Source organism: Protopterus annectens, chromosome 8.part0, assembly GCF_019279795.1.
Source record: "Protopterus annectens isolate FY-2018-M chromosome 8.part0, PAN1.0, whole genome shotgun sequence".
Lineage (NCBI taxonomy): Eukaryota > Metazoa > Chordata > Ceratodontiformes > Protopteridae > Protopterus > Protopterus annectens.
This window is the reverse complement of record NC_056741.1, coordinates 264,748,269-264,776,158: the sequence shown is the minus strand read 5'-3', so window position 1 is coordinate 264,776,158 and position 27,890 is coordinate 264,748,269. Positions and strand designations below refer to the sequence as shown.

The following is a 27,890-nucleotide window of genomic DNA, read 5'->3' as shown; positions in this document are numbered from 1 at the left end:
AACCAGACCAATCAGGTACGTTAAGAACAGACACTTTCCAACCAGAAAGAGTCAGAAATCAATGCACTCTGCTCCTTCTGTCACCAGCATCAGAATATAAGCACAGATTTACCGTCAGAATCAACACTGCACTTGACTATCATAGCTGTAGCCCAACTTCTGTCTACAACCATATTGGTGGCCTCATGCTGCTCATTTCTTTGATTTATTTCCTTCTGAACCCCTTATTGGTAAATTCTGGGTAACACTTCACTGTAAATCTGTTCTTCAAAAGTGTAATAGCCTTCTCAAAATTATCATCTAGACTGGTTATATTACCATTTTTGATAATTTGGACCCCTACTATAGGTTCATAGATTAGTACTAAGCTAACTGCCCTTGTGAGCCATTTTAAGCCTTGCCAGTTATCCCTTGTGAGACTTAAACTCTGGACCTTGTGTTTGTAAGGCAAACACCTTAACCATTAGGCCACCCTCCCACTCTCCTTATGTTATCTTTTAAACTAAGATGTATGCTATCATAGTGAAAGAGTATGCTACTCCCAACATTTTTATGTCTGAGTTTTATGAGATATTTATCTGGAGTGCCATACTTATAAACTGTGATGTTTAAAAGGTGGTATTATGGTAATGTTTAAACTACAATGCTAAAAATATATAGACTTCTTTAAATAATCAGTAAACTGATTCAACCCATTTAAATCACCACTCCTTACAAAAAATATCTCATTGAAAAAATGTCTCCAAAATTTAATTTATTCAGATCATTGTGAAGTATATAGCAGTTGTTTAGATGGAACTAAGATGGCACAGCAGAGATACCTATACCATACATGTGTGGAAAATACTTGTTGGAAAAAAATAAAAGCAATATTGTGTAAAACTATAGCAAATAAATCTGCAGTTGAAGTAATTTCAAAAATGTGTATGCCACATGATGTTAACAAATCACTGCTAAACCATTCTAAGCCAACATAATAAGGAATATACCGCAGACAATAGTATACAGAGACTGTACCATCTGTAACTAAACCTTATTAGTTTTCACAGTTAAGTTATGCAGCATTTCTTTAAAATATGAATAAAATAAGTGTTTGGCATCGTTCACTATGTTCCTAATTTTTCTTTCAATAAAAACACATATTGGTTCTACTTTTGCACCCCACCAAACACACATCTATGAGTCTGAATGGTGGGTAAAGTTCACATAGCTTGGGCATACTGAATAAAACATGCAATCTTAGTTTGACTATGTGAAAAAACATATGTGTATATATATATATATATATATATATATATATATATATATATATATATATATGGGTCTAGGACTATTCACTGAAAGCACATTTCACTGAAACACATTTGACTGTGCACAATTCACTGATAGTTATATACAGTCTTTTCCCCACTGTAGTGCGACCCTGGAGTTAGAATATATAGTATGGGTGGTGGGAGGGCACCACTCCACCCCCCACATTGGGGTGTCTGATGGGCTTAGCCCCCCCCCCACCTACTTTAAATATTTTAAACTATACACATGGATATGTGCAATTTCAATAAATTACTCTTTTCTAAACTTAATATATATCCAAACAAACACCCCCCCTTACTATATATACTAACTCCAGGGTCGCACTACAGTGGGAAAAAGGCCATATATAACTTTCAGTGAAATGTGTTTCAGTGAATTGAGTTTTCAGTGAATTGTGCTTTCAGTGATTTGTGCACAGTCATTTGACTTTCAGTGAAATGTGCTTTTAGTGAATACCCATATATGTATAAATATATATATATATATATATATATATATATATATATATATATATATAAAATAACAGACATGAATCAGTGTATCTGTAAAGCTTACTTTATTATAAAAGTCTGAATCAGACAATAAAACATACATTTTGTTAACTTCTGTCATTTTGACTTACCTTTGTTAGCCTTTATTATCTGTGTAAGTTCTCATCTTTTTATATCAAATATGTTTTATAATACATTTCAATTATAAATTCTAAAATCTACTATACTTGACAAGAGTTCTACTTCTGTTTCACAAAATCTTTCAAAACCCACAAGTACCAGCTGTAAAAGGAAAATTAAAGAATTTGGTTTTCTCAAAAAAACATGCAACATTTAACTTACAACTGTATGCATTTGTTTCTTATGTTATCCTCTGAAGAGACTCAGGCCATGGGAACAAAGGTGAAACTTGCCAAAAAACATTAATTTTGTAGGACTTAAGAGGATGATGACAGGTTATACATTTTACATTCATGCAGATTCTTTTCTTACCCTGTAAAAGATTGGAAGCCCTACTTAAAATTCTGTGATCCTCACTGGCACTGAGGTTGGTAATACCTTCTCAGTGCCAAAGCCACCATAGTTTGCAGTCCTTTGAATGATATATGACAACTATAATACTTGTCATATCTGATTCATCTAATTTCTCTGTTGCCTCTTCTGTTTTTTTAATGGTCTTTGGACCTTGCTGAAGTCTATTGTTCCAGTATCCCGCTACCTGTCTTAGTTATTCCCTAGGAAATTGTTAGTGGGTGGTGTTAGGTTGAAATGATTGACTGAATCTCATGCAAGTATTCCACTGATTGGTCTGCCATCAGCTGTTGTACTTGATTGACTGGTACCTCCATTGGTGTTGCTCTGATGAAGGTTATTGTGAGAATACATTATGTCACTTTTATAGTATTTCATATGTCTGATCATTTTTTCTCTTTTTCAACTATTCTTCTTGTCCACCTGAGTACTGAGATGACTCATTTTATCTGTCAGCCTTTGTTCCAATTTCGTCTTTCAAAGCTACTGTTCCAACTTGGTCCTAGCCACTTAATAGTTCTAAATAGGCCCTATTTTATGATTAATTTGTTTCCATTTATTTAAAAAAATACATTCTTGCAGATTGACCCTGTTGGGCTTTTGGTGATATGAAGAGTTTTTGGAACCCTATTTATTTATTTATATATTTATGTATTTATTCCAGTTTGGTGACCGGGGAAGTCCACTGGGCTCGAGAGCCCATTTTCAGTGGAGGCCCGGGCAGAAAAGCTTCACAATACAAAGTTACATTACATAGAGAATTACAAGAAAAATATTTGCATTGCAATCAACAGGTAGTATAACAGTCAACAGGTAGTATAACAATCAACAGATAGTATTACAATCAACAGGTAGTATAACAATCAACAGGTAGTATAACAACCAACAGGTAGTATAACAATCAACAGGTGGTATTACAATCAACAGGTAGTATAACAATCAACAGGTAGTATAACAACCAACAGGTAGTATTACAATCAACTGGTAGTATAACAATTGACTGGTAGTATAACAATCAACAGGTAGTATAACAATCAACAGGTAGTATTACAATCAACAGGTAGTATTACAATCAGCAGGTAGTATAACAATCAACAGGTGGTATAACAATCAACAGGTAATATAACAATCAACAGGTAGTATAACAATCAACAGGTAGTATAACAATCAACAGGTGGTATAACAATCAACAGGTAGTATAACAATCAACAGGTGGTATAACAATCAACAGGTAGTATAACAATCAACAGGTAGTATAACAATCAGCAGGTAGTATAACAACCAACAGGTGGTATAACAATCAACAGGTAGTATAACAATCAACAGGTAGTATTACAGTCAACAGGTAGTATAACAATCAGCAGGTAGTATAACAATCAACAGATAGTATTACAGTCAAAACAGGTATCATTCAGTAAAGACAGCAAAACTATTAAACATTTTTCAAGAGAAAGACAGGCATACAGCATAAAGGCTGGATGTTACTGTTTAGTTACATTTATAATCTAAGTATATGAGAGAAATAGGGAAGGTATGAAGGTTAGCCAGGAGAGAAGGAGGAGCAGAGCTTGGGAGGTATGAGTTGAAGAGTGTAGTTACATTTCCTGTGAAGAAACAGGTAAGAATGAAGTTGTGTTTTGAAGGTGTGTGGGTTGTCACAGGTCCTCAGAGTAGAGGGCAGGGCATTCCATTTTTTGGCTAGGGAAAAGGAGAGTAGAAGCTGACCAGCTGGGCGCTTGGGTTTTTGGATGATTATAAGGTTTTGGTGAGTAGATCTAAGGGGTCTAAGGGGGTATATGGTTGTAGGATATTAGATAATGCAGGGCAGCTAGCAGGTTGGAATAATAATTTGTGGGCTGTGACGATTTGGAGGAAGTCAAGTTGATTAGGGAGTTCAAGCCAATTTAAAGAGTGTAGGGAGGTGCAGTGATGGGAGGAGGATTTTGCCTTGGTAGCGAATCTGGTGATTTTGTTGTAGCACACTTCCAGTTTGAAGGTGAGGCTGGAAGATAGATTGGTAAGCAGGGGAGCACCATACAAAAGAGAGGGGAGGAGACAGGTAGTTGGTTGTCTGGTGGAGGGAGTGAGGAAGTGGTTGTTTCTGTAGAGTAGGCTGGGTTTTATGTGGGTTATCCTGATGTTAAGTTGGATGTGAGTATTGAATTTTAAGTGTTCGTCGATGGTGACCCCCAGGAGTTTGGCAGAGGGAACGACTTTGATAATGGAATTGTTAAGGCTGGTAATCTGAAGTGAGTTTTTATCAATGGGAGTGAATTTTGATGGAGTGAATAGAAGAATCTTAGTTTTGTTAGCGTTTAGTGAGAGGTGGTTTTGGTGCATCCAGTTTTCAGTAGTTGAAAAGGCAGTTTGAGTTAGAGACTGTCAAGATCTCCTGAAATACATCACATCCCACTGTAACATTTTTAATTTGATCAAATGAGTTGAAGTCTCCCTGTAATGAATATGAAATGAAAGTGATTACTGTTTCATGTGCTTTTAGGAAGTATATTTTGTTTTTTTAATAAGTATTCATTAGACTATCAGAAGGACTGTGTGCTGTGCAGCATTTCTTTCTACTGTAATTCTAAATGTTTTTTAAGCTAGAGGCTTCATTTGGACATTGTTTATTTTTGGATTATTTTCTCTGTCATCTGCTATTTTCTTCAGTCCTGATGCAACCTTCACATACAAATAGACATTAGCTGCTGCATTTCCTGCTTCCTCTCACCCTCACACTGATGTCAGCCCTCCTTCTACTCTCATAATAATTCCTCTACTATGATCTCCTCCCTTTGATTGTAAATAACTCCACACTTACAGGAGATGACATGTCACTGCTCCATCCACATTCTCCTCCAAAATGTCCTATTCCTCATTTCTCAATCACTTCTTTGATCGCTGCTGCATTTTGACCATCAGAGTCTTTGAACATCTCCAATGACACTGCAATGTCATCAGCACCCAGTCCTTTTCTGTTTTCTTCTTGCCACCATCGACAAACCTCCACACACACTCCACTTTCCTCTATATTGGAATGGAACCTTCTCCTTCCATCTTATAGCCTGGAAGGACCACTACAATGTCCCAGGCACTCACAGTAGGTGTCTTCACCAAATTAGTTCGAGTCAGTATGAATGTCACCTTGGTTCTACCATCAGTAAATGTAGCACTGTGGGACTTGGGCAAAATTGTGCCAAAATAATTTTGTGAGTATTTCAAGACTTTCCTGATTTTTCAAGGCATATTATATGTTATGGTAGGTTTGCCTTATTTTATTTGAAAATGTAATGTACTATCACTCTATTGTGTGACTGTAAATGACGAATTCCAAAATGTGTGCAAATCTAAATGTCGAAAATGGTTTACTGGAAACCCAGATTCGACCATTTTCGACCTGCAGCACAACAGTGACAGAAGACATTTCCTAATGTCTCCAAACATTGTTATGGAGGGGGGCAAGCCCCCCCTGCACCCTCCATGTGGGGGGGCTGTGTTCCACCCCTGCTATTTTAATATACTAACTCCGAGATCACACTACAGTGAGGGAAAGGGTACATGTCCCAATCCCCACTATAATGCGATCTGCACCCGGAATGCCGAATTCAAATGAGCAAATGCCAGTGTGCATTTGCTCATTTCAATTCACAGCAATGGAATTCAGCATTCCCAAATCCGCTTTTGTACTTTCGCACTTTGGTACATTATACAACAGACTCCCGACTAAACGAAAGTAAACCGTTATGGTAACCTCATTATGGAACTGTCAGTTGTAAATTTCATTGATAATCATAACTGTATAGTATGCCAGTTGGACTACCAATACCCAGTTTTCTAAATGAGTTCATAATATGAATTGTGTCTTTATGTCCTGCTGTTGTCTTGTACTTCAAAACTTTTAGCACGGATGCTTTCTCTTGACTGTAGAGTGTGAATTGGGTTACACACTTAGAGTCTAGGTAACATTTTTAAAAGCCACTGGACTCTGTTTAATCTAAACTAATTTTCTGAAGGAAAAAACTGCAACATGCTAAGAATGATAGTTGTATGACTTTGATAATGTACTGCCACTGTTAATGTTTTAGCAGCATATAATGTATATTAAGTGCATTTCCTGTTCTTTACTCTTCTGTTGGTCCCCTGTAATTGCTTCTTCAGAGGTTTGTATACGAAAGAATCAATGCATATATCTACCCGAGTTGCATGTTTATTGTTAGTTCCTGCTACAGCTGGTCATCACAGTGTACCTTTGCATTGGTATCAATGAATCTAATTCCTGGAAAATGAGTCAGTCAGTTTTCTATATCTCTGCATAAAGATACAAGCAAAGTTCTCATTGCCTATAGTGGGGTGGGGCTCTAGTACCTTAGTCTCCCCGCAACTGTCTACCCATAGATAGGGTAACATTTGGTTTATTCTGTTGCCTTGTGAAGTCACTTTTTATTCTCTTTCTCATAATTTTGATTCTAAGCCATTTTAAGCCGTTCACTTTCATCTTATTTCATGATATAGCCACACTTTTTTAAAATGCTACTTCATATAATCTTCATTACTGTAATGCAATGTTTTTCCTATGTCTCTTCTATCTAATCGGGTTTATGCTTGAATGTGTAACATACATAACAGAGTTATCACAATCTGTATTCTGAATGCACTCAGCAGCTTGGCTACATATTTAAAACCTCTGTGTTATAGGCATCACTGAATACTTGCTTAAGACTTAGGACAGTATTCCTGAATCACCAGGTAATACCTTTTGAGTAAATGAGCAGTATTTAGCTAGATTCATAGGTAAGTACTAGCCTAACTGCCCTTGTGGGCTATTTTAAGCCTAGCAATTTCTCTTGGTGAGAATCAAACCCTGTATCTTTTGTCTGTGAAGTAAACACCTTAACCATTACACCACCAGCCTCCCTACAATGGGCATGTACTTCTAGTTTCTGGAAGCATTCAATGCTTTCCCAGAGGTGTGCTGCAAGGATAAACTTTCAAACAGAACTGAATAAGGCAGTGACTTACAGAGGAAGTAACAATCACTTTTAAGTAACCTTTAAAAACAAAATACAAAATAATATCCTTAAAGCATTTCCAGATAGATCACATTCTCAACACTTTGATTTTCTAGTAAGGAACTGTTAACTGTTACTCCTTCTGAAGAACATCCAGGTGGCTCATCTGAAGGATGAAAAATGCAACACTGCAGGTATTCAACGTATACTTTACTTAAATATATGGATCATATAAGGAACTTGCAAATTATCTCCAAAAATGCAAACAAATAGGATTGTTATTGTAAAAATGCTTTCTACTTGAAATGAATGAAGCAGTTGGTGTTTTATTCCATTTAAAATAGGTACATACACCTGTAAATAAATACATAAAATGTAAATAAAATTGTAGCGTACATGAACTTGGAAAAGGAAAATAAACAATTTAAGGTAGAAGAACACAAATCTTAAAGTCGAGCTTTGTAAGACTAAAAGAAGAAAGGTGTGGCTTTCTAAGGGGGTAGTAAAGCAGTGGAAAGGCATGCCCATAGCAGTCACATAAACTGGATGTTTAAATATGTTTAAGAATAAACCGGTTGAGGACATGGATAGCAAAGAGTTTGATTCAGGAAAAGTGATGTCTTGCAGGCATCTTCTTTTAGAACCTAAATATTTATGTTTATGTTTAACTTGGTCACTTGTAATTTTCTAAAGAAAATTGCTATTTACTGCTTTTAATAACTGAAATATGTAAAATACATTATATGTTATTGATTCCAACCTCAATCAATAATGTCCTTAGAAATTTTTTGTAAGTATACTCACAAAAAAAACTTTTTTATCACAGTTTTTTTTAATTAAATTATATGGTCTTTAAACTCAGTTGTCTGTGGTCAAGAAATATGCTGCATAAGTTCATAATATAAATATATTTGTCAATCTTGCCTTTATTTTTATTTTGCATTATTACTTTTAGCCCAGTTTCTGTCATACTTTTGCAAAATCACCTAGCTGCTCTTTTGGTCAGCCCAATATTTTTTCCCCACTTGTTGCATTATGGGTTCCTTCCCAAATGTTATTGTCATAATCTGCATGCATTTTTTTTACTAAGCGTCACTCCACAAAAAACATTAACAAACTGTTGAAATATATTGTCCAAATAGCCTCAAAGTTAGCCCTAAGTGGGGACATTCATCCCAACCCTGGCCCCATCAGCAAAGCCCCAACCTTAATCAATGCCCCTCAACTCAACACTAACCAAGCATCAATCCTTCCCAATAGGGACATAGCAGATATTTTAATACTGAATATGAATATAAGAAGCATTAAAAACAAAATCCGTGATCTCCATGCTAACATCTCTCTTTACTCACCAGCCTTCGCGCTACTTACAGAGACATGGCTAAACCCAAACACCAACAGTAATGAAATATTACCCCCAGATTACAACATCTTACGTACTGACAGAATAAACAGAAATGGTGGTGGTGTTGCCCTACTCTTTAAAAAACACCTCTCAATAAAAACACTAGTTGTCACAACCTTGGAACTTAAAAATGCAGAAATAATATCTGCCAAACTAAACATCAATCTCAAGAAACATATATATATAAAACAGGTCTCTGCACGCCACCAGGGGATAATATCCCAAAGCTAGAAAACATCCTACACTGGTGTAGCAATAACCTACCCCAAGAAACACTGATAATGGGTGATCTCAATAAAGACTGGTCAGATTGCAATTCTCCAAATCCCAAGCATTGTATAAACCTGCATGGCCTCTCACAACTCATCCAAGGACTCACCAGAATTTGCAAATCCTCCAACAAACATTCCGCTTTAGATTGGATGTTAACAAACAGGCCAGCCCTTTACCCCTACTCAGGTTCTCTCCCAGACTGCTTCTGTGATCACTATCCCACTTATTTGGTCAGAAAAAGAGCAAACCCAACTAAAGAACCTATTCTACTACAAATAAGAAACAAAAAAGAACTTAACCCCAACAAACTTGTAAAAATGCTTAAACATTGTAATTGGACACCATTAAAACAGGTACAACTTCAAGATGCCATCAATTACTTCAACACTACCTTCCTTTGCATTCTAAACTCCCAAGTGCCCAGTAGATACATACGTGTTAAATCTAACTATGCCCCATGGCTAACAAAAGAAACACTAAATATTTTCAAACGTAGAGATAAGGGATGGTCTACCTGGAAATCAAATAAATCCCAAACCACACTACAAACTTACCAGGAACTTAGAAACAAAGTTAAGAAATAAATTAAAATAGATAAAGTTAACTACTACACAGTAATACAATCCAGGCACCACAAAAATGCACAAAAATTCTAGTCCACTATAAACAATATCCTTGTACCAGATAAAACAGGAACATCCCCTGCCACCACTGCCAACAACTCAGACAATATTGCTACTCAATTTAACAAATATTTTACGGAAACCATCCTAAAAGTATCCAAAAATCAAACTCCCTCAACAACCAAACCCTCCATCCCCACAAAAAATATTTCACCAATATTCTCTCCCCAACCAATAGCAACTGGCACTATCAAAAAACTACTGAAGAAATTAAAACCCACCAGGCTGGCTGCAGACGGTCTACCTGCTGAATACTTATGGTTAACAGCAGAAGGTATAGCATACCCTGTCTCATTACTAATCAATAGATCCATAGCTGAACACCAGCTCCCTCCCATCTGGATAACCTCATATATCATCCCCCTACATAAAGGTGGCCCATCAACTGAGCTAAATAACTACAGACCAATTACAATATTCTCTCCACTATCTAAAATTCTTGAAAGCGTAATTCATAAGCTGGTTACTGACTGCCTACTCACTAACAATCTTCTAACTAATACCCAACATGGTTTCAGACCATACCATAACACAACCACCGCACTAATGTCTTTCACTAACGCTGTCAACTTCCACAGGACTAATAATAATTACGTCTCTTCTATCTTCCTAGACCTGTCAAAAGCCTTTGACATGGTCTCTCATACTAACCTACTTAATACCCTCACTGACCTACATTTCTCAAACTCCACATTTGCATGGTTCCAAGATTACCTCACAGGATGGCAGCAAGCAGTCTCCTGCCAGCAAACTCTTTCTCCCCTACTACCAGTCACCCTTGGAGTACCTCAGGGTTCTATCTTAGGTCCACTTCTATTCTCTATATTTACTAACAACTTCCATCTAGCAACTACTCATGCATCTCTCATCCAATATGCAGACGGCTCCACAATGATTTGTTCTGCACCCTCTCTGTTGGAGCTTCAGACTAAAACTAAAAAAGCCTTTCACGAAGTTGAGCTCTGGCTTACAAATGCTAACCTAATCTTAGACCCTAAAAAAAAAAACTAATGGTCTTCCTCCCTAATAAAGCTGCTCCCCCCCAACACCTTCTTCATTGCCTCAACTAACAATGCCATCATCACTCCATCAGCACACACTAAATGTTTAGGAGTAGAAATAGGCTGCAAATATAAATTTGATATTCACATTTCCCACAGTGAAAAAAAGGTACATAAAAAACTCGGTACTCTATACAGGAATAAACACTAATTTATCAAAAATACCTATTGCCCAAGCACACTTAATCTCCACCTTATGGTACGGAGCCCCCATCCTCACTAATCTCAAGAAAACTGAATTACATAAACTTGAATCCTACTACAATAAAATTGTAAGATATGCCACAAATTCACCAGCTAGATCGCACCACTGCCTTGCACTCAAGCAACTTAGTGGTTACAGCTCCCCCAACTCCTACACTATACACAACTAACAATGGCCCACAAAATCTGGTCAGAGCCACATAAAATACCAGCCTTAAAAACTCTTCTTAAACCCTATGTTACCAGCAGACCACTCCGTTCCCCTAACAAACAGCAAATAAAAACCTACTTATCCAAAAACCAAGCAGGGGATTCCCTATTTGCAAACTACATAGGTAAAATCTGGAATGAACTGCCTGTAAACATTACCTCTATACAGTTCTTACCACTATTCAAAACTAGCCTAAAAAAACATCTCCTTAGTACGTTGGGGGAGCTCTGGTCCACCCCGGCTGATAGAAAGGAACTCACTCTTGACTGCTCCGGGCTAATTTAACACACAGAAACTAGGATTATTTTTAATATCACAATGCAACCAACCTTCAAACAACATTCTTTCCACTGATGACTAAATTCAACAGAAATACACTATGGGATCTTACGTATACTACAATCTTATTGTCCTTCTGACTCTCTATACTCCACATCCCTGCACAAAATTCCTGTAATGTACTAATGGAATATATACTGCTAGCTGGCATAGCACACTGTATAACACTGTATATACTACTTTTACATGTTCTTTTATTGATTTGTATTAATCACATTTACGTTATTACATGCAACTACTGCCAACTGACCTTTGAGGTCTTGTATTACTCCATTTATTACTTTGTTTTTCTTTTTTCTTATTTGGTATGTCTATTTACTAACTGGAGCTTTTCTCCCCGGGCCTCCACTGAAAAAAGACATGCGTCCAGTCAGACTATCCCAGTAAACAAATGTAAAATAAAAATATCCAGCCCTATAGATGAAAGGTATAAAACCCTGATTATGAACCAGGTGATCCAAGATCAGTTAGAAGGCTGGGTACTGACTGAGCCGCTACACAGCCAGGTCATTAAATGTAGCTTCTAAGAGGGAAAAAACTGAGTAATTACATCTTATTTGGGTAAAAAAAAATCACAAGGTCCTTGATCAAAACTACAGAGATGTCCATTACAGCTGATTTAAAACATGTTGTATATCACACGTGTTAAGTTATTTGGAGATGTATTGGTGCTCTTGCTCTGTATGAGTAGCAACCTCTTTCTTGTGATCACTGTCTATGAATATGATATGTATATAGCATTATTTAATTCCTTTATATTCCTGTCGTGTTGTTTTCTCCTTCCATTTTCCATTTTGCAATTCTGTAAACAGTATACTTGTATATGTGTGTGTGTGTGTGTGTGTGTGTGTGTGTGTGTGTGTGTGTGTGTGTGTGTGTGTGTGTGTGTGTGTGTGTGTGTGTGTGTGTGTGTGTGTGTGTTGTATGCTATGTAGGTATTTTAATTTATTCCACATTCATTTGTTGCTTTACCTTTGCTCACATACCACAAAGTTCTCTGTTTTCCTCCTTATTTTTTTTTCACTGTGGAAAGTTTAACATTTAGTTTATTGATACTTTTTTTTACTTAGCCGTTACACATAATCAGGTACTCTATGTGCATATATGTTTGGTTATTCATCTATGTTTTATATCATTGTATACATGATAATGGGAGCACAGTAGCTCAGTAAGATCTTTCTGCTCTAAAAGCTCCAGGATCGGGATTCATTACACAACTCCTGTTATTCTCTGTGTAGAACTTATATGTTGCCCTTGTGTCTTTTGGGGTTTTCTTTCTTTCTCTCCAGCAAATATGCAGTTTAGCTGGCTACTCTAAAATGCAAACATATGCTGCTTTTGCCATAACCAAATTAATCTGTGTCATAACTGAAAAGGATTTATGAAGATTCAGATCAGTTACCTGTTTAGTAAACACATACAAATAAATCAAATATATATACTCATATGAAACATTATGAAGAACCTTTAAATTTACCCTTTGTCTCTTTCTTTCTGCAATGGTTATATTGCTCCTTCCCATACATGCATTTTTATTTTAACATACATATTCCACTCTTCCAATATGTTTTTATGTGTTTGTGATTTGTTGCACTCTGCACAGTCTGATAAACCTTAATTAGGAGAGAATTCAGATATTTACTTGAAATCCAAGATGTGCTTATGGAGAGGTGGAAACAAAATTGTTGTGCATCACTGAAGTCCGTATCTGTAGCAATCTCCCTCAGAACATTCTGGAAACAGGACTCCTCAGGAAACAGCTGCTGCTCTCATATTCTAGGTGTTTTCACAGTGTGGAATGAACTGACCAATCTGAATAGGAGAACATTTTAGTTTTCTGCCTTTCCTCTTTTCTTTTTGCAGAAGCATGTTGAGTTGTTATCATGACAGGGGCCTGCTGAGGAAATGGTGTTGGATATGATTAGCAATGATTTACAGTTGACAGTTGCTGAAGTTTTAGTAAATTACCCTTGTCAAAAGAGCTAGTATAATAATAATGTTTTATATCAATGCAAACAGCCACATTGTTTTTATATGACCTATTTATTTATTTAGTTATTTATTGAAGTTTGTTAACCAGGTTAGAAAACTGGTACAGGACTTTATTCAGCCTCAACCCAGACCATAATCCAATGTAACATATACAGACAACAAACAGTTTAGAAGTAGACATAGACTGATAATAGTACATTGAGTATAACAACATTCTAAAGTAAACATAATTTCCAGTCATGTTTAAGAGTCATAACGAACTCCTATATTGACCCCAGGACTGGCCACCACCACCGCCAACAGAGTTTACCAGGCAAGGGGGTAAATGGAAGCATATTGCTGGGTCTTTCTACCATATCATACATGCATTCACACCTATGGACAGTTTAGAGGTCATTTATTATAGGTAGTGCATATTCAAGCCTTAGAAGTAATGCATTAATTACAAATTGCAGAATGAGCTTTAGAGTGAGTAGTTTTGAATACTTGCAGCCACTTTGAGTTGTAGGGAAACTTTGGCTGTTGCTGTTGGCGATATGATAATGAAAGCAGAGAGCATCATCTAATTTAACTAGGTATTTTTGATGTTTTATGAATGGGAAAATTTGCACACAATGGTCAGAAATTTGGGCAGTAGAGCATTTGGCTAGATTTTTGTGTCATTTTGCCATGCTCAGAGATGAGCTTTATATTTTTGCATGGTTTGTTTGACGTGGATCAGCCAGTTCAAATTAGGGAGAATTTGATTTTTTAATGTTGAGAGTACTGAATGGATAGATTTGTGGGTTGTGACAAAACTTGATATGATTTCCGTAAGTATATGAGATTATGAGAAGAGTTTCTATAACTCTATGAAGTATGGCATACTTTCCATAAAATGTTAGATTACTACAATGAACAGCATATATGGTTTAAGTAACTGCCAGCATAACTGATATTGATGCAACCTATATTATATTTATATCACATCTTGACCTATTCTAAATGATTATAGTGCTTATCTTGGTATCTGAAGCTTAACCATCTTGTTTTTGCATGAGTCATACAGACAAAAGGAAATGGCAGGACCTTAGCACGCACCCCCCCCCACCCCCACCCCGACAAGACTGACACTCATAAGGCACTTCATTTGGCCCATTTTCTGTTTTAAAAATGAGGCTGACCAGTGGATTAAATTGTACTTTTCAAGGTATTTGAACATTAACCCACCTAGTTATCAGGTGATTCATAAAGTTGACTAAAAATCTAAGACTGTTCACTACCTGAAAAATTAATGGGAGGAGAGTGGCAGTAACTAGTAAAAGTGGTATATCTTGTAGACCACTTTGCATTTTTTTCCAGTTTCCAAAATAGTCAACATTGGTAGTAACACTAATACTCATAAAAATTATTCCCATATCACTTAGCCTTGTTGCCACAGAAATGTGCATTTGCAAAAGATTTATCTTACTTAAGTCAATAGTGAAAATCTTTTATGCCACCATTTTTCAGTTTTGCATATGTCCATAAAGACTCGTCTAATTTCTACTAGATTGAGCATTACTCTTGCCCTAGATAGCATTATATACATTAAATACGTCACCATCATCATTTCCAGGAAAGTCAGTCAAATGGAACAATCATACAGTGCAAACATTTGTCTTTTAACCCAGTGCTCCTTACTCAGCCTTATTTGCAGCAATGCTACAACTCAGCTATAGTGTATGCAGCTTGTGGAGCCCAGGCTTTGAATACAGTTTTGTTTGCACAACAGGAAGATTGTTTCATTCTTTTACATGGACTGCATCTGCACAGGGGGTGAGGAACTGAGAGGAAATCAGTATTGCAATTGTTAAACTTGGAAATGGGACTATGTCATGTTTATCGTAAATATCTGGTTCCAAATCACTTAAGAAAAGATTGCTAAGGGAAGTCAGCATATATCATTCCATATATCAGAAAAGATGCAGTCTTCAAAGGTGTCCTCTTTATAAAGGTTGTACCACTATGTGGTTCTTTTTGAGGTTAAAAAACAATATGGATTTAAGGCTAATCTATCAAGAGGATGAGATAACCCACTGGTGAGATACTTTTGGAATATCCTCAGACAATGATTAAGGAGAGGTAGGAGCCATCTATATATCAGAAGCAATAGTATGCTGCAGATGTGTGCTTTGGAAAGGCAAAACACAACTGCAAGTCAATAGTCAGTGAATTTTAATGAAAACATAATTAATTTCTGTGTTTCACAACAACCTACTGCCTGTATGTATCAGTATATTATATCTGTGCATTAATATATCACACTGTCTTATGTCATTTTCTTTTAAAACAGGATCTCAAAACATTCTCCATTATTACTAGCACAAAGGAAAGTGGAGGGGGACGATGTCCTTATGATCCCAATATTAAATTTGCAGCAACCATGGTGGGTAAGTATTGAACAAATGGAGCTTAAAAAATTATCAAACTAGGCATGTTGATGATATTATGAAATGGTGTTTTACTACTGATTGCATGTTTTTTGTTGAAATTTGCAAAAATTATATTTCCAATTCATTTATATTTGCCATACTAATAATAATTAAGTAGTATGATTTTAAACGTAAGAACTGTATTAATTTTCCAAATATAGAAGTTTACAAGCTGAGATGATTTTGAAAATACACTTGAATAATGCTATACACTGACTAATAATGATATACACTGACTTCCCTTAGGAAGGCTTCCACCTACAACAGTGTGGGTGCAGGAGAGGCTTGAAAAAACAATTGTTCTGAGTATACCAAGATTACTACTTGCAGTTGGATAGTGTTTCATCATGTTAAAACATGTTATAGGAAAAAGATTACAAGCTCCCGTAGGTGATGTTCCAGTACATCACAACTAGTTGTACTGCAGGAGGTGCGTCACTCAAACAGGAGGGAAGAGGGAAAGGTGAGTTTTATATTTTGCACCTTTTTCCCCTCTTCTCTTACTTTGCATGAGTGTTTAGGGCTTCCACCCACAACATTGTCGGTGCAGGGGATGCTTGAAAAAACAATTGCTAAGGAGCACTGTGTGACACTTTGAGTGTCTTAGTACGTGCCATTATGATTTTTTATAGGATAAGATGTTTGCTTAATTGCAAGACAGTTAAGCAACAAATGATTAATCACAGGAAATCTCATTTTACAACTGTGCTCAGAAACAGTTAAATGTAGAGAGTTTACCAACATGCTGAGAACCAAATTTTTTTTTAAATTTACAAGAACTGTGGCATGGCAGTTATTGTAATGATAAAATCTAGACTAATTAAAAAAAAAAAATTCTGAAATTTTACCTCAGGGTACCAAGGCTATATAAGTATTGCATTTTAATAGCACAGATCCTCAGAATACTTTCAAGTTATAGGTTGGATGTTAATTAGTCATGCGTTCAAGGAAACTACTGAGGAATGTTGTCCGGGTTCCCATTTGACCTACAACATTGCCTGGTTAAATGACTTGCTTAGTGTCACACACTAGGGAATGGAGGCTGAAGGAATCAAACCCTGGACTGCAGGGGAGCAGCTCATTAACAGCTAATAGCCTTAATCCTCCGCACTAACTTCCAAACTATCATGCCTTTGTTTGGGTCTATATTACATCAGAGAAAAAGCATCACAGCGAATGCCATTTCGCCGATAGATATAGATCAAAATCCAAAAATAGCGAAGGCTCAGGTCAGTGATTTTTTTTCCCAGGGAAAAAAATCACTTGGCCTGAGCCATGACATTGCCATTTACACCACTGTAGTGCAATCCCGGAGTTGGTATATTTATTTGGGGGGGCACAGCCCCCCATGTTGGGGGGTGTGGGTGCGAATCCCCCCACTTTGTTATATTTGAAATTGTGTGTATGTGTTTTTAGTGCAAGCAATTTCTTTCCCAGGGAAAGAAATTGCTGTTTTGAACGTTTGCAGTTTAGTGAGGTCGCTGATTATGTGTCGATGAAGAGGCGTTCCATCGGGTATTTAAAATAGACTCCTTTGTTCAACTATTTATGTTATAGTAATGGCTTTTCTGTCTAGCTCACTAGTTCATTGAATGCTGTTACTCTAAGAAATGATAAATAGGTATTAAAACATCATTACCCTTCATGTAAAGGATAGCTTGACAAATGCTGTTTTGTATAAAGGTACTACAAAACAGTTCTGTCAAACACAGAAGTACCGTATTACTTGAAAATATATGGTAGACACATAAGTGACATAGCATTAAAGCATTTGAACTCACATTTGAACTCACTGTACATAGGAGGTAAGTTGGCTGGGTTACCAGGTAGCATCATATTTTATACCTGATATGTGCATGCATACACACACACACACACACACACACACACACACACACACACACACACACACACACACACTCACACTTAGAGCAGACATATAAACATACATACCCACTCACATGCATAGGCAACACACACACACACACACACACACACACACACACACACACACACACATATATATATATATATATATATATATATATATATATATATATATAAATATAGAATTACTGAATTATGCCAATACACAACAATGTTAGCGACAAGAACAGTGACCACAAAAAGTTGAAGTCACTTGCACATGTATAAGTAAAATCTTCACTGCATACAACCAAAAAAAAACCCAAAAATATAATAAACAAAATAACATCATTTTTTGCAGGGGGCAAGATGTGACATGAAAATACCTACCCAGTACCCCCTGTTAATTATATGTACTAACTCTGAGATTACTCCCCACCTAGGGACTGTCGATCAATCACATCTGTCAACCATCTGCATATGTCCACTTTTGCAGTCAATCCGTCAGTCATCAGCATTGTGGTGTGCCAACATAATATAGTCCAACTATCTATATATATATATATATATATATATAGAGAGAGAGAGAGAGAGAGAGAATAGAATATATATATATATATATATATATATATATATATATATATATATATATATATATATATATATATGTGTGTGTGTGTGTATGCATGCTCCTTGCATTCTTGCAGTCTCAAAAAGGGCTTCCTTGAAATCATCACTGCAACTCATTCTCTAAACAAAAAATAAATGCAATATCAATTCTTAAGAGAATACCTCTTTTTCATCATTTTGCACTCCATGTAAATAACTTTACGGATACTGTCTCTGCTTTTCCCTAGTCATTTGACCTGAAAAACAGTTGGACCAAACTCTTCCACAATGACATAGGGATGTTCCAAATTATCCTGCACTGGCCTGTTTTTCTAAGATTTTCACCATGACCAACTCCACATTTTGGAATTTAAGTTCCAAACAAGAATCTGCAGGTGCAGGTTTTTTAATTTTGTATGCAGCAAACTGTTGTAAGTACTTCATGTAGATCAATATGTATGTATACCTTTAAGAAGCTTTCCAGGTGCTTGCACATCTGTATAAATACTGAGCACGTGCGAGCCTGACTGCCATTTTGTATTAAACGGTTGAGATGTACGCATGCATGTCTGTGTAGTCTGTCAGTTAATTAGTTTGTTTATATTTTGTACTGCTGCTATTCATCCTGATGTGTTCCTGAGTTGTAAAAAGTGTATGTCTAGAGCTGAAATCATACATTGTGGAACTGCAAGGAGCAGAATTTAGGCGGAATCGAAAACATTTGATCCCGGTGTCTGAGCCTGTGTTGCAGCTTCATACCTGTGAGAAAGACTCTATATCTCACAGTGAGTTATCCAGCATTCCAGTTCCAGAGGATGTTCCAGTAAATATCCTTGTTCCTGAGAAGAATCCCAAAACTCTAGAATCTGTCCCTGTTGCTAAAACAGTTCTGATTGTTATATCACTAGATCAGGTTGCATTTCTAGACCATGTTCCAGATACGCAGCAAAACGGACATAAGGACATAAGCGTTGTGTCTATTTTTCATTGTCTATACAATTGCATGTCTCTTTTTTCAAATGCCATTTTATCGTGGGCAATTCATTAAAGAGGGCAGATATAGATCAGAATGAATGTATACCTTTAAGAAGCTTTCCAGGGGTTTGCACATACGTGTATAAATACTGAGCATATGCAAGCTTGACTGCCATTTTGTAGTAAGCTGTTGGGATGTAAGCATGCATGTGTGTGTAGTCTGTCAGTTAATCAGTTTGTGTATATTTTGTACTGCAACTCTCCATCCTGATGTGTTTCTCTACAATAAAGTATATAAACGAACTACCCCACCTGTTTGTCTTCACTTGTAAAACAAGACGAGCAATACTTCATTTACTCAGGCAAGTTTTTGAGATATTGTTCCTGCGTAATTACTGCCTGCATGTGCTGAGGAAGCATAGTTTCAAAGGGAAAACAGAGAAACACAAGGTGACCAATCATCAGCTTAGAAGAAGAAACACCAGTAGCACTAGATATGGTCAGATGTAAGTTACCATTTTATTTTATTTCATTTAATGGAACTGCATTTTTTATTTCATTTTTATTAAGCATTACATAAAGCAATTTATTTGACCTGATGTGGAACATCCTCTTAAAGTGCAATAATAAATTTTGGTCACTAGATAGAGGTAATTAAATGTGCCTCATTAATGATAGGTTTTATAGTGTTTTATTCTTTTATAGATTTTTATAAGTATAAATTTTTCTTGCACATTTTCATGTATATATGTGTTATATATATATATATATATATATATATATATATATATATATATATATATATATATATATATAAATTTTTAGTATTTTTATTTATTTTGTCATTTATTTGCTTTTTTTGTAATATGACCATTGTGCTCATATTTCCATATTTCCATAGAAGAATTCATTTTAAGTTTCACTGCTTAATTAATTCATGTTTTTCATTGGTGGATCATTTTAATTGGGTACATAAAAAGGGAGTTTCTGTTTATGGTAACTTAAATCTGAAGAAGCCTCTTATGTGGACGAAAACACGGTGACTTGTTAATGCTATCATGTGTATTTGGATTTTTGCTCAAGTGTTTTTCTGTGGATTACTGATTGAACATTGAAACAGTTTTTATCTTGCCGTGTGTGGGTGGCCCTTCCTAAGAACTTATTTTTGTGATTAACAGCTTTTTTTCATCCTGGGCACTTTTCCTCCATGTTTTATTGTTTATTGGTCACTTTGAAAATATATCTACCACTAGCTATCATTACTAAAGCATATCTAAACCTCCCTTTCATTAGGCAAAGGCCCAATGAAGTCAATTTGTATGACTTGCAATGGACCATCTGCAACTAGAACTCTGCGCAGCTGTGAATTTTTATTGGTGACATTGATTAGTGAGCAAACCAAATATTCCTCCAGTACCTGTGCACAGTACTTTTCTAATGGATTGTACACAATGAGCTTATTTAAACACAATTTCCTTTTATAATTTTGAATATGTCTGCTGTTATTAGAGATTTTATGATGTTGCTGTTGTTCTTTGACAGAAGGGAATACATTTATCTGAACATGAACACAATGGTTCTGCTCTGGTAGAAGAAAACACAATTAACTGAGTATGTAAACAATGATTTTAGTGCCCTATGGCAGAGTGTAATTTTTGGCACTTTATTTAGAATTTGAAAAAAGACATAAAATGAATCTGCAAAAAAATTTGAGAGTACTTTAGGTGAACAAATATTATGTTTTTTGTATTTCTATACATATTGGAGCTGTCATACACTGTCCGTATGAATAAAAAATAACATGTATTGTTTTAATTATTATTAAAGGAAGGTGGGTAGAACTTACCTGTACCTGTAGCCACTTACCTCCAGGAAGAAGGGGTTATTTATCTTCTTATAAAGCCTCATTTGGCATTCAGAAATCATTGCGTATCCTGCCATTGGGGTATTACATCACATGTGCATGGTGGGTAGGGAATTACTATCCAGAAATAAAATTAACTGTTTACTATTTTGAGCTAGGAAGATTCCCCCTAACTCTCAAAACCAGTCAGAGGCACTATTGGCCACACAATGCTTTTAGATTTGAATATGCCCTTCCCTTCTTAGCTGTTGCCTTCTGCAAGAACACAGCCACACTAGAAGAGTACCACAAAGAAAATATGTTGATTTATCACACATCCTCTCCCTCAAGATGTCTGCTGTCTCACTCCAAGAAAAGCCAGTTAGTTACCAGTACAGCAAAGATCAGACTTCCTGCATTGTTTACTCTTCTTCAGACTCCTCCATCTAGGAACATACTCTCCCCTTGCAGCAAAGCATGCCACAAAAGCCTCCTTTCATAAATTAAACTCTTGTTCCCACAAAGGCTCTGCTCATAAACCTGCTAAAACCAAACTGCATTGTATTAACCATGCATTTTCAACTATGGTCCCTAATCTTTGGGAAGCTTGCCAACTTCATCAAGAAGACCTCTCCTTTTATTTTATATATATATATATATATATATATATATATATATATATATATATATATATATATATATATATATATATATATATATATATATATATATATATATACACACACACACACACACTCACAAGCCAGTGCATTTCTTTGTGCCGGTCCCAAGCCCGGATAAATGGGGAGGGTTGCGTCAGGAAGGTTATCCGGCGTAAAACTTGGCCAACTCATTCATGCAGACACCAGTAAATATTTACATAATGGATCGGTCGAGGCCCGGGTTAATAATGACCACTACCAGTACTGTTAGCCAACAGCGTGTTGGCGGAAATTGGGCTACCATTGGCTGAAGGAGGAGAGGAGGTGGAAGGCATGGCCAAAGGCAGGAAGAGAGGAGAAAGGCTAGGACTGTGGGAGTGAGGGTCCGAACTTTGAATGTTGGCAGTATGACTGGTATAGGGAGAGAGCTAGCCGATATGATGGACAGAAGGAAGGTTGGCATATTGTGTGTGCAAGAGACCACATGGAAGGGGAGTAAGACTAGGTGTATCGGAGGTGGGTTTAAATTGTTTTATCATGGTGTGGATGGGAGGAGAAATGGCGTAGGCGTTATCCTGAAGGAACAGTATGCTAAGAGTGTTTTGGAGGTGAAAAGAGTGTCAGATAGAGTGATGTTTATGAAGCTGGAAATTGATGGTGTAATGATGAATGTTGTTAGTGCATATGCTGCACAAGTTGGGTGTGTGATGGATGAGAAAAAATATTTTGAAGTGAGTTGGATGAAGTGATGATGACTGTACCCAAGGGTGAGAGAGTGCTGATTGGAGCAGTCTTCAATGGGCATGTTGGTGAAAGGAACAGAGGGGATGAGGAAGTGATGGGTAGGTATGGTGTTAAACAAAGGAATGCAGAAGGTCAGATGGTAGTGGATTTTGTGAAAAGGATGGACATGGCTGTGGTGAATACATATTTTAACAAGAGGGAGGAGCATAGGATGACATACAAGAGTGGAGGAAGATGCACACAGGTGGAGTATATCTTATGTAGGAGGGCCAGTTTGAAGGAGACTAGAGACAGTAAAGTGGTGACCGGGGAAAGTGTAGTTATGCAGCATAGGATGGTAGTTTGTAAGATGATGTTGGTGATCAAGAAGTGGAGGAGGAGTGTAAAGGCAGCACCAAGGATCAAATGGTGGAAATTGAAAAATGGTAATTGTGAGGTGGAGTTCAGGGATGAATTAAGACAGGCACTGGGTGGCAGTGAAGAGTTACCAAATAGCTGGGTAACTATCAGCAGAGCTAGTAAGGGAGACGGCTAGAAAGGTGCTTGATATGACATCTGGACAGAGGAAGGACGACAAGGAGACATGGTGGTGGAATGAGGAAGTACAGGAGAGTATACAGAGAAAGAGGTTGGCAAAGAAAAAGTGGGATTGTCAGAGAGATGAAGAAAGTAGACAGGAGTATAAGGAGATGAGGTGCATGGCAAAGAGGGAGGTGGCGAAGGCTAAGGATAAGGCATATGAAGAGTTGTATGAAAGGTTGGACACAAAGGAGGGAGCAAAGGACAAGTGCTGATTGGCTAGACAGAGGGACCGAGCTAGTAAAGATGTGCAGCAGGTAAAGTGATAAAGAATAATGAGGGAAATGTACTTACAAGTGAGGAGAGTGTGTTGAGCAAATGGAAAGAGTACTTTGAGGGGCTGATGAATGAAGAGAATGAGAGGGAGAGAAGGTTGGATGATGTGGGGATAGTGAATCATGAAGTGCAATGGATTAGCAAGGAGGAAGTAAGGATAGCTATGAAGAGGATGAAGAACGGAAAGGCTGTTGGTCCAGATGACATACCTGTGGAAGCATGGAGGTGTTTAGGAGAAATGGCAGTGGAATTTTTAACCAGATTGTTTAATGAAATTTTGGAAAGTAAGAGGATGTCTGAGGAATGGTGAAAAAGTGTTTTGGTATCGACTTTTAAGAATAAGAGTGATGTGCAGAGCTGTAGTAACTACAGAGGGATTAAATTGATCAGTCACAGCATGACGTTATGGGAAAGAGTAGTGGAAGCTAGGTTAAGAAGGACGTGATGGTTAGTGATCAGCGGTATGGTTTCATGCCGGAAAAGAGCACTACAGATGCAATGTTTGCTCTGAGAGTGTTGATGGAGAAGTGCAGAGAAGGTCAGAAGGAGTTGCATTGTGTTTTTGTAGACTTAGAGAAAGCATATGACAGGGTGTCTAGACAGGAGTTGTGGTATTCCATGAGGAAGACGGGAGTGTCAAAGAAGTATGTAAGAGTGGTACAGGAAATGTACGAGGGTAGTGTGACAGCGGTGAGGTATGCGGTGAGAGTGACAGATGCATTTAAGGTAGAGGTGGGATTACATCAAGGATCAGCTCTGAGCCCTTTCTTATTTGCAATGGTGATGAACAGGTTGATAGACGAGATCAGACAGGAGTCCCCGTGGACTATGATGTTTGTAGATGACATTGTGATCTGTAGTGAGAGTAGAGAACAGGTGGAGGAGACCCTGGAGAGATGGAAATATGCTCTAGAGAGAAGAGGAATGAAGGTCAGCAGGACTAAGACAGAATATATGTGTGTGAATGAGAGGGAGGCTAGAGGAATGGTGAGGATGCAAGGAGTAGAGGTGGCGAAGGTGGATGAGTTTAAATACTTGGGATCAATAGTTCAGAGTAATGATGAGTGTGGAAGAGAGGTGAAGAAGAGAGTACAGGCAGGATGGAGTGGGTGGAGAAGAGTGTCAGGAATGATTTGTGACAGACGAGTACCAGTAAGAGTGAAAGGGAAGGTCTACAAGAGGGTAGTAAGACCAGCTATGTTATATGAGTTGGAGACAGTGGCATCGTCAAAAAGGCAGGAGTTAGAGCTGGATGTGGCAGAATTAAAGATGTTAAGATTTGTACTGTGTGTGATGAGGGTGGACAGGAGTAGGAATAAGTATATTAGTGGGTCAGCCCAGGTTGGAAGGTTTGGAGACAAAGCCAGAGAGGCAAGATTACATTGGTTTGGACATGTGCTGAGGAAGGATGCTAAGGATGAAGCTACCAGGTAACAGGAAAAGAGGAAGACCTAAGATAAGGTTTATGGATGTGGTGAGAGAGGACATGCAGGTGGTTGGTGTGACAGAGCAAGATGCAGCGGACAGAAAGAAATGGAAATGGATGATCCGCTGTGGCGACCCCTAATGGGAACAGCCAAAAGAAGATGAGAAGATGATATATATATATATATATACACATACACACTCTAATACATTTAGATTGCAATTCAAAACACATTTCCTGAAACAAGCCTAGTGTAAATGTTTTCAGGGCAGCCACATAACCTAAACACACTTGTTCTTTATACAATTTCCTTTAACAGCATTATCTAAATCTTTGCTCAAGATAGAGAAAAATGTATTGCCTTTTATTATTGCTTTTAAGTACTCTCTGTATGCAACCTAATTCCTTTCTGTTTATTAGTTGAATGTAAGTACTACTAGCTTCAGTTATTATTTGTAACTAACATGACTACATTATATAAATCATTCCTTACACAAATACCAGGTTATAAAATTATTTACAATCATGACATTTTTCTGCTTGTATTTTCAGATGGAGAGCTTTATGCTGGCACTGTGGATACATTTCAAGGAACAGTTCCTACTATTACCCGTTCTCTTGGCACCAGACCTTCGCTGAAGACTGAAGCTTCTGTCAACTGGCTAAAAGGTAATTGAGTGAGCTCTTAGATGATATAGGCAATATGTAAATAGTTTTATACTCAAAGGACAGAAAAAAAAGAACACTTTCAACTTTAATTCCTGACAACTGCATATGAGCCTCGTCTACAGAGAATTTCTTACGTCACTAAGATTGCATACAACTTTCTGTGCGTGACAGATGTCCTGCACGCTAATGAAAGTGAATAAAGTGTGGAGTTCTACACCACGTATCAGTAAGAGTAGTGAGCATACCTCTCAACTGTACAGATTTTCACCTCATATTTTTGTCCATTTTTCATACAATTGTGGTTTTCTGGCAAATCATTGGCACATCATTAAAGATTGAAGTCAGAAAATAATAACAAATATTTGAGTTTCAGACTTCATATTCTTTAAAAATTCATGCTAACACAAAACCTGTTATTCTATCAACTTTCTAAGTCTGTAGGAGCAATATTTAAAAATGATCCCTGTTTTGGAGCCTTTGCCCCCCCCCCCATTATTTATAGCTTTGTCCACATATTTTACACTAAGAAGTTAAGAGGTATGGTAGTGGGTCTTCAAATTAATGGAAAATGAAAACCAAGTAATTAGTGGAGTGTTGAAAATAATGGGTTGCATCTTAGTTCTGAGTAATGTTGTCCCTTTATAATACTGGAGTTATTTACAATAATAAAGGCAATCATTCTGAAGTTTTATTAACAATAAGTCTAGATAGAGTTTAAGTTCAACCCAAATTTCAAGGAAAAAACTACAAAGTGATATGCATCAACCAAATAATGAATGTTCCAAGCCTCAAGGCTGCCACCATCACTAAAAACAAAAGCTTTAATTTCAAGTTTATTAGTGCTGCTTTATTCAACAATCAAGGAACAAAAAACATATACCAATTTCAATACTTAATGTACCTTCATCAGCACCAATCGAAGTTTAACTATAAGGTTCTTTATTAGTAATACAAAAACATAAGCCAAAGGAATTTCAATTTTGATTATAAACAGTTTATTTATGTTCCAAGTTAGTGAGCTTTAAAAAGGTAGATTGATGAATTTGTATAAGGCATAAAAAATGACAAAACAATTATGCCATCTAGTGTACTTAGAATATTTAGATTTCCATCCATGATTATTTGTCACATCTCAAGGCTAAAAATGTGTCTACAATAAAGGAAAACAACCCCATATTTGAAACTGCATTATCAGTCAAAAAATTTCTATGTTGATAATAAATAAACCGTATATTAATATATATACAAACTCCAAATTTAATGCACTTGAAACATGTATTACATTATTTATATATATATATATATATATATATATATATATATATATATATATATATATATATATATATAAATCCTGCTTTACATGAATTCTGCCTTTATGAAGTATTTAAAATTTGCAACAGATTTTTCCAAAGATGGGGATGATGTGGATTGTATTCTTAAGAATTCTTTGGTTTTTGAAGACTTCATTACACACAACACTTTTTTCATGAGTTATCTTTTATATCCAAGAACACAAGAATGTTCATAGGTGTGTACTAGGCTAATGGTCCTGGAGTCTTTACAAGCCTAGCCCATAGGACTGCCCTGGCATCGTGCCACTTGACCTTAGTTCCTAGTACCTCTGTCGAGTAGAGCCACTGACTGGAGTGATCCCCGGGGAGAATTTTTTATTTCCCATCCACTCATCAAGATTTCTCTTGAAAAGGGCCAGTGAGGTGCTCTGCTTGACACATGTTGGAAGTCTATTCCATAGTATGGGCAGTCTCTGGGTCATGAACCTCTCCCTCCAGCATGTTCTGTTGATTGTGGTAATGAGGTTGAGGTCTCTGGAGCGTGTGGTGTGGAGGGAATGGGATTTCTTTAGATGTAGCATTTCTAACAGAGCTGGGTCAGACATGGCTTTGTAAGTCAAGCAGAGATCACCTCTTGAGTAGGCGATATGAGAGGGAATAGTTGGAGTTTGAGTTTTTCCATATAGCACAAGTGTTTAAAGCCGAGGATCCTAGAACATTTCTAAAAGCTTTTGTCAAAGCCTGCATTACTGCTAGTGGCTTACGGGTTACTGCTATGCAAAGTGTGGTACCGTAGATGCCAATAATATTTTACTACAACAGTGGAGGACAGTACAAAAACATCTTCAATGTTGTTAGCATAAACTCTTATTGACTTCTGTGATCTAATACCTGTCATACAAAAAGCAGGGATTGGCTTAAGTAATGCAGAAGATTTTTGAAATGATGCATCCTTTGAACCTAAGACTACTGAGTATCAAGCC

General features: G+C 36.9%; 1 protein-coding gene across 2 annotated transcripts in view; it reads left to right on the top strand.

Moving 5' to 3' along the window:
• The window catches only part of SEMA4A (semaphorin 4A), a 1,666,552-nt gene that overhangs the window by 1,252,739 nt on the left and 385,923 nt on the right, over nucleotides 1-27,890 (top strand). For both annotated transcript variants that reach the window (XM_044079754.1, XM_044079755.1), the window contains 2 exons: nucleotides 15,825-15,921; nucleotides 25,496-25,612. In XM_044079754.1, coding sequence (XP_043935689.1) covers nucleotides 15,825-15,921; nucleotides 25,496-25,612 — 214 coding nt within the window. The remainder of the gene's footprint in view (nucleotides 1-15,824; nucleotides 15,922-25,495; nucleotides 25,613-27,890) is intronic.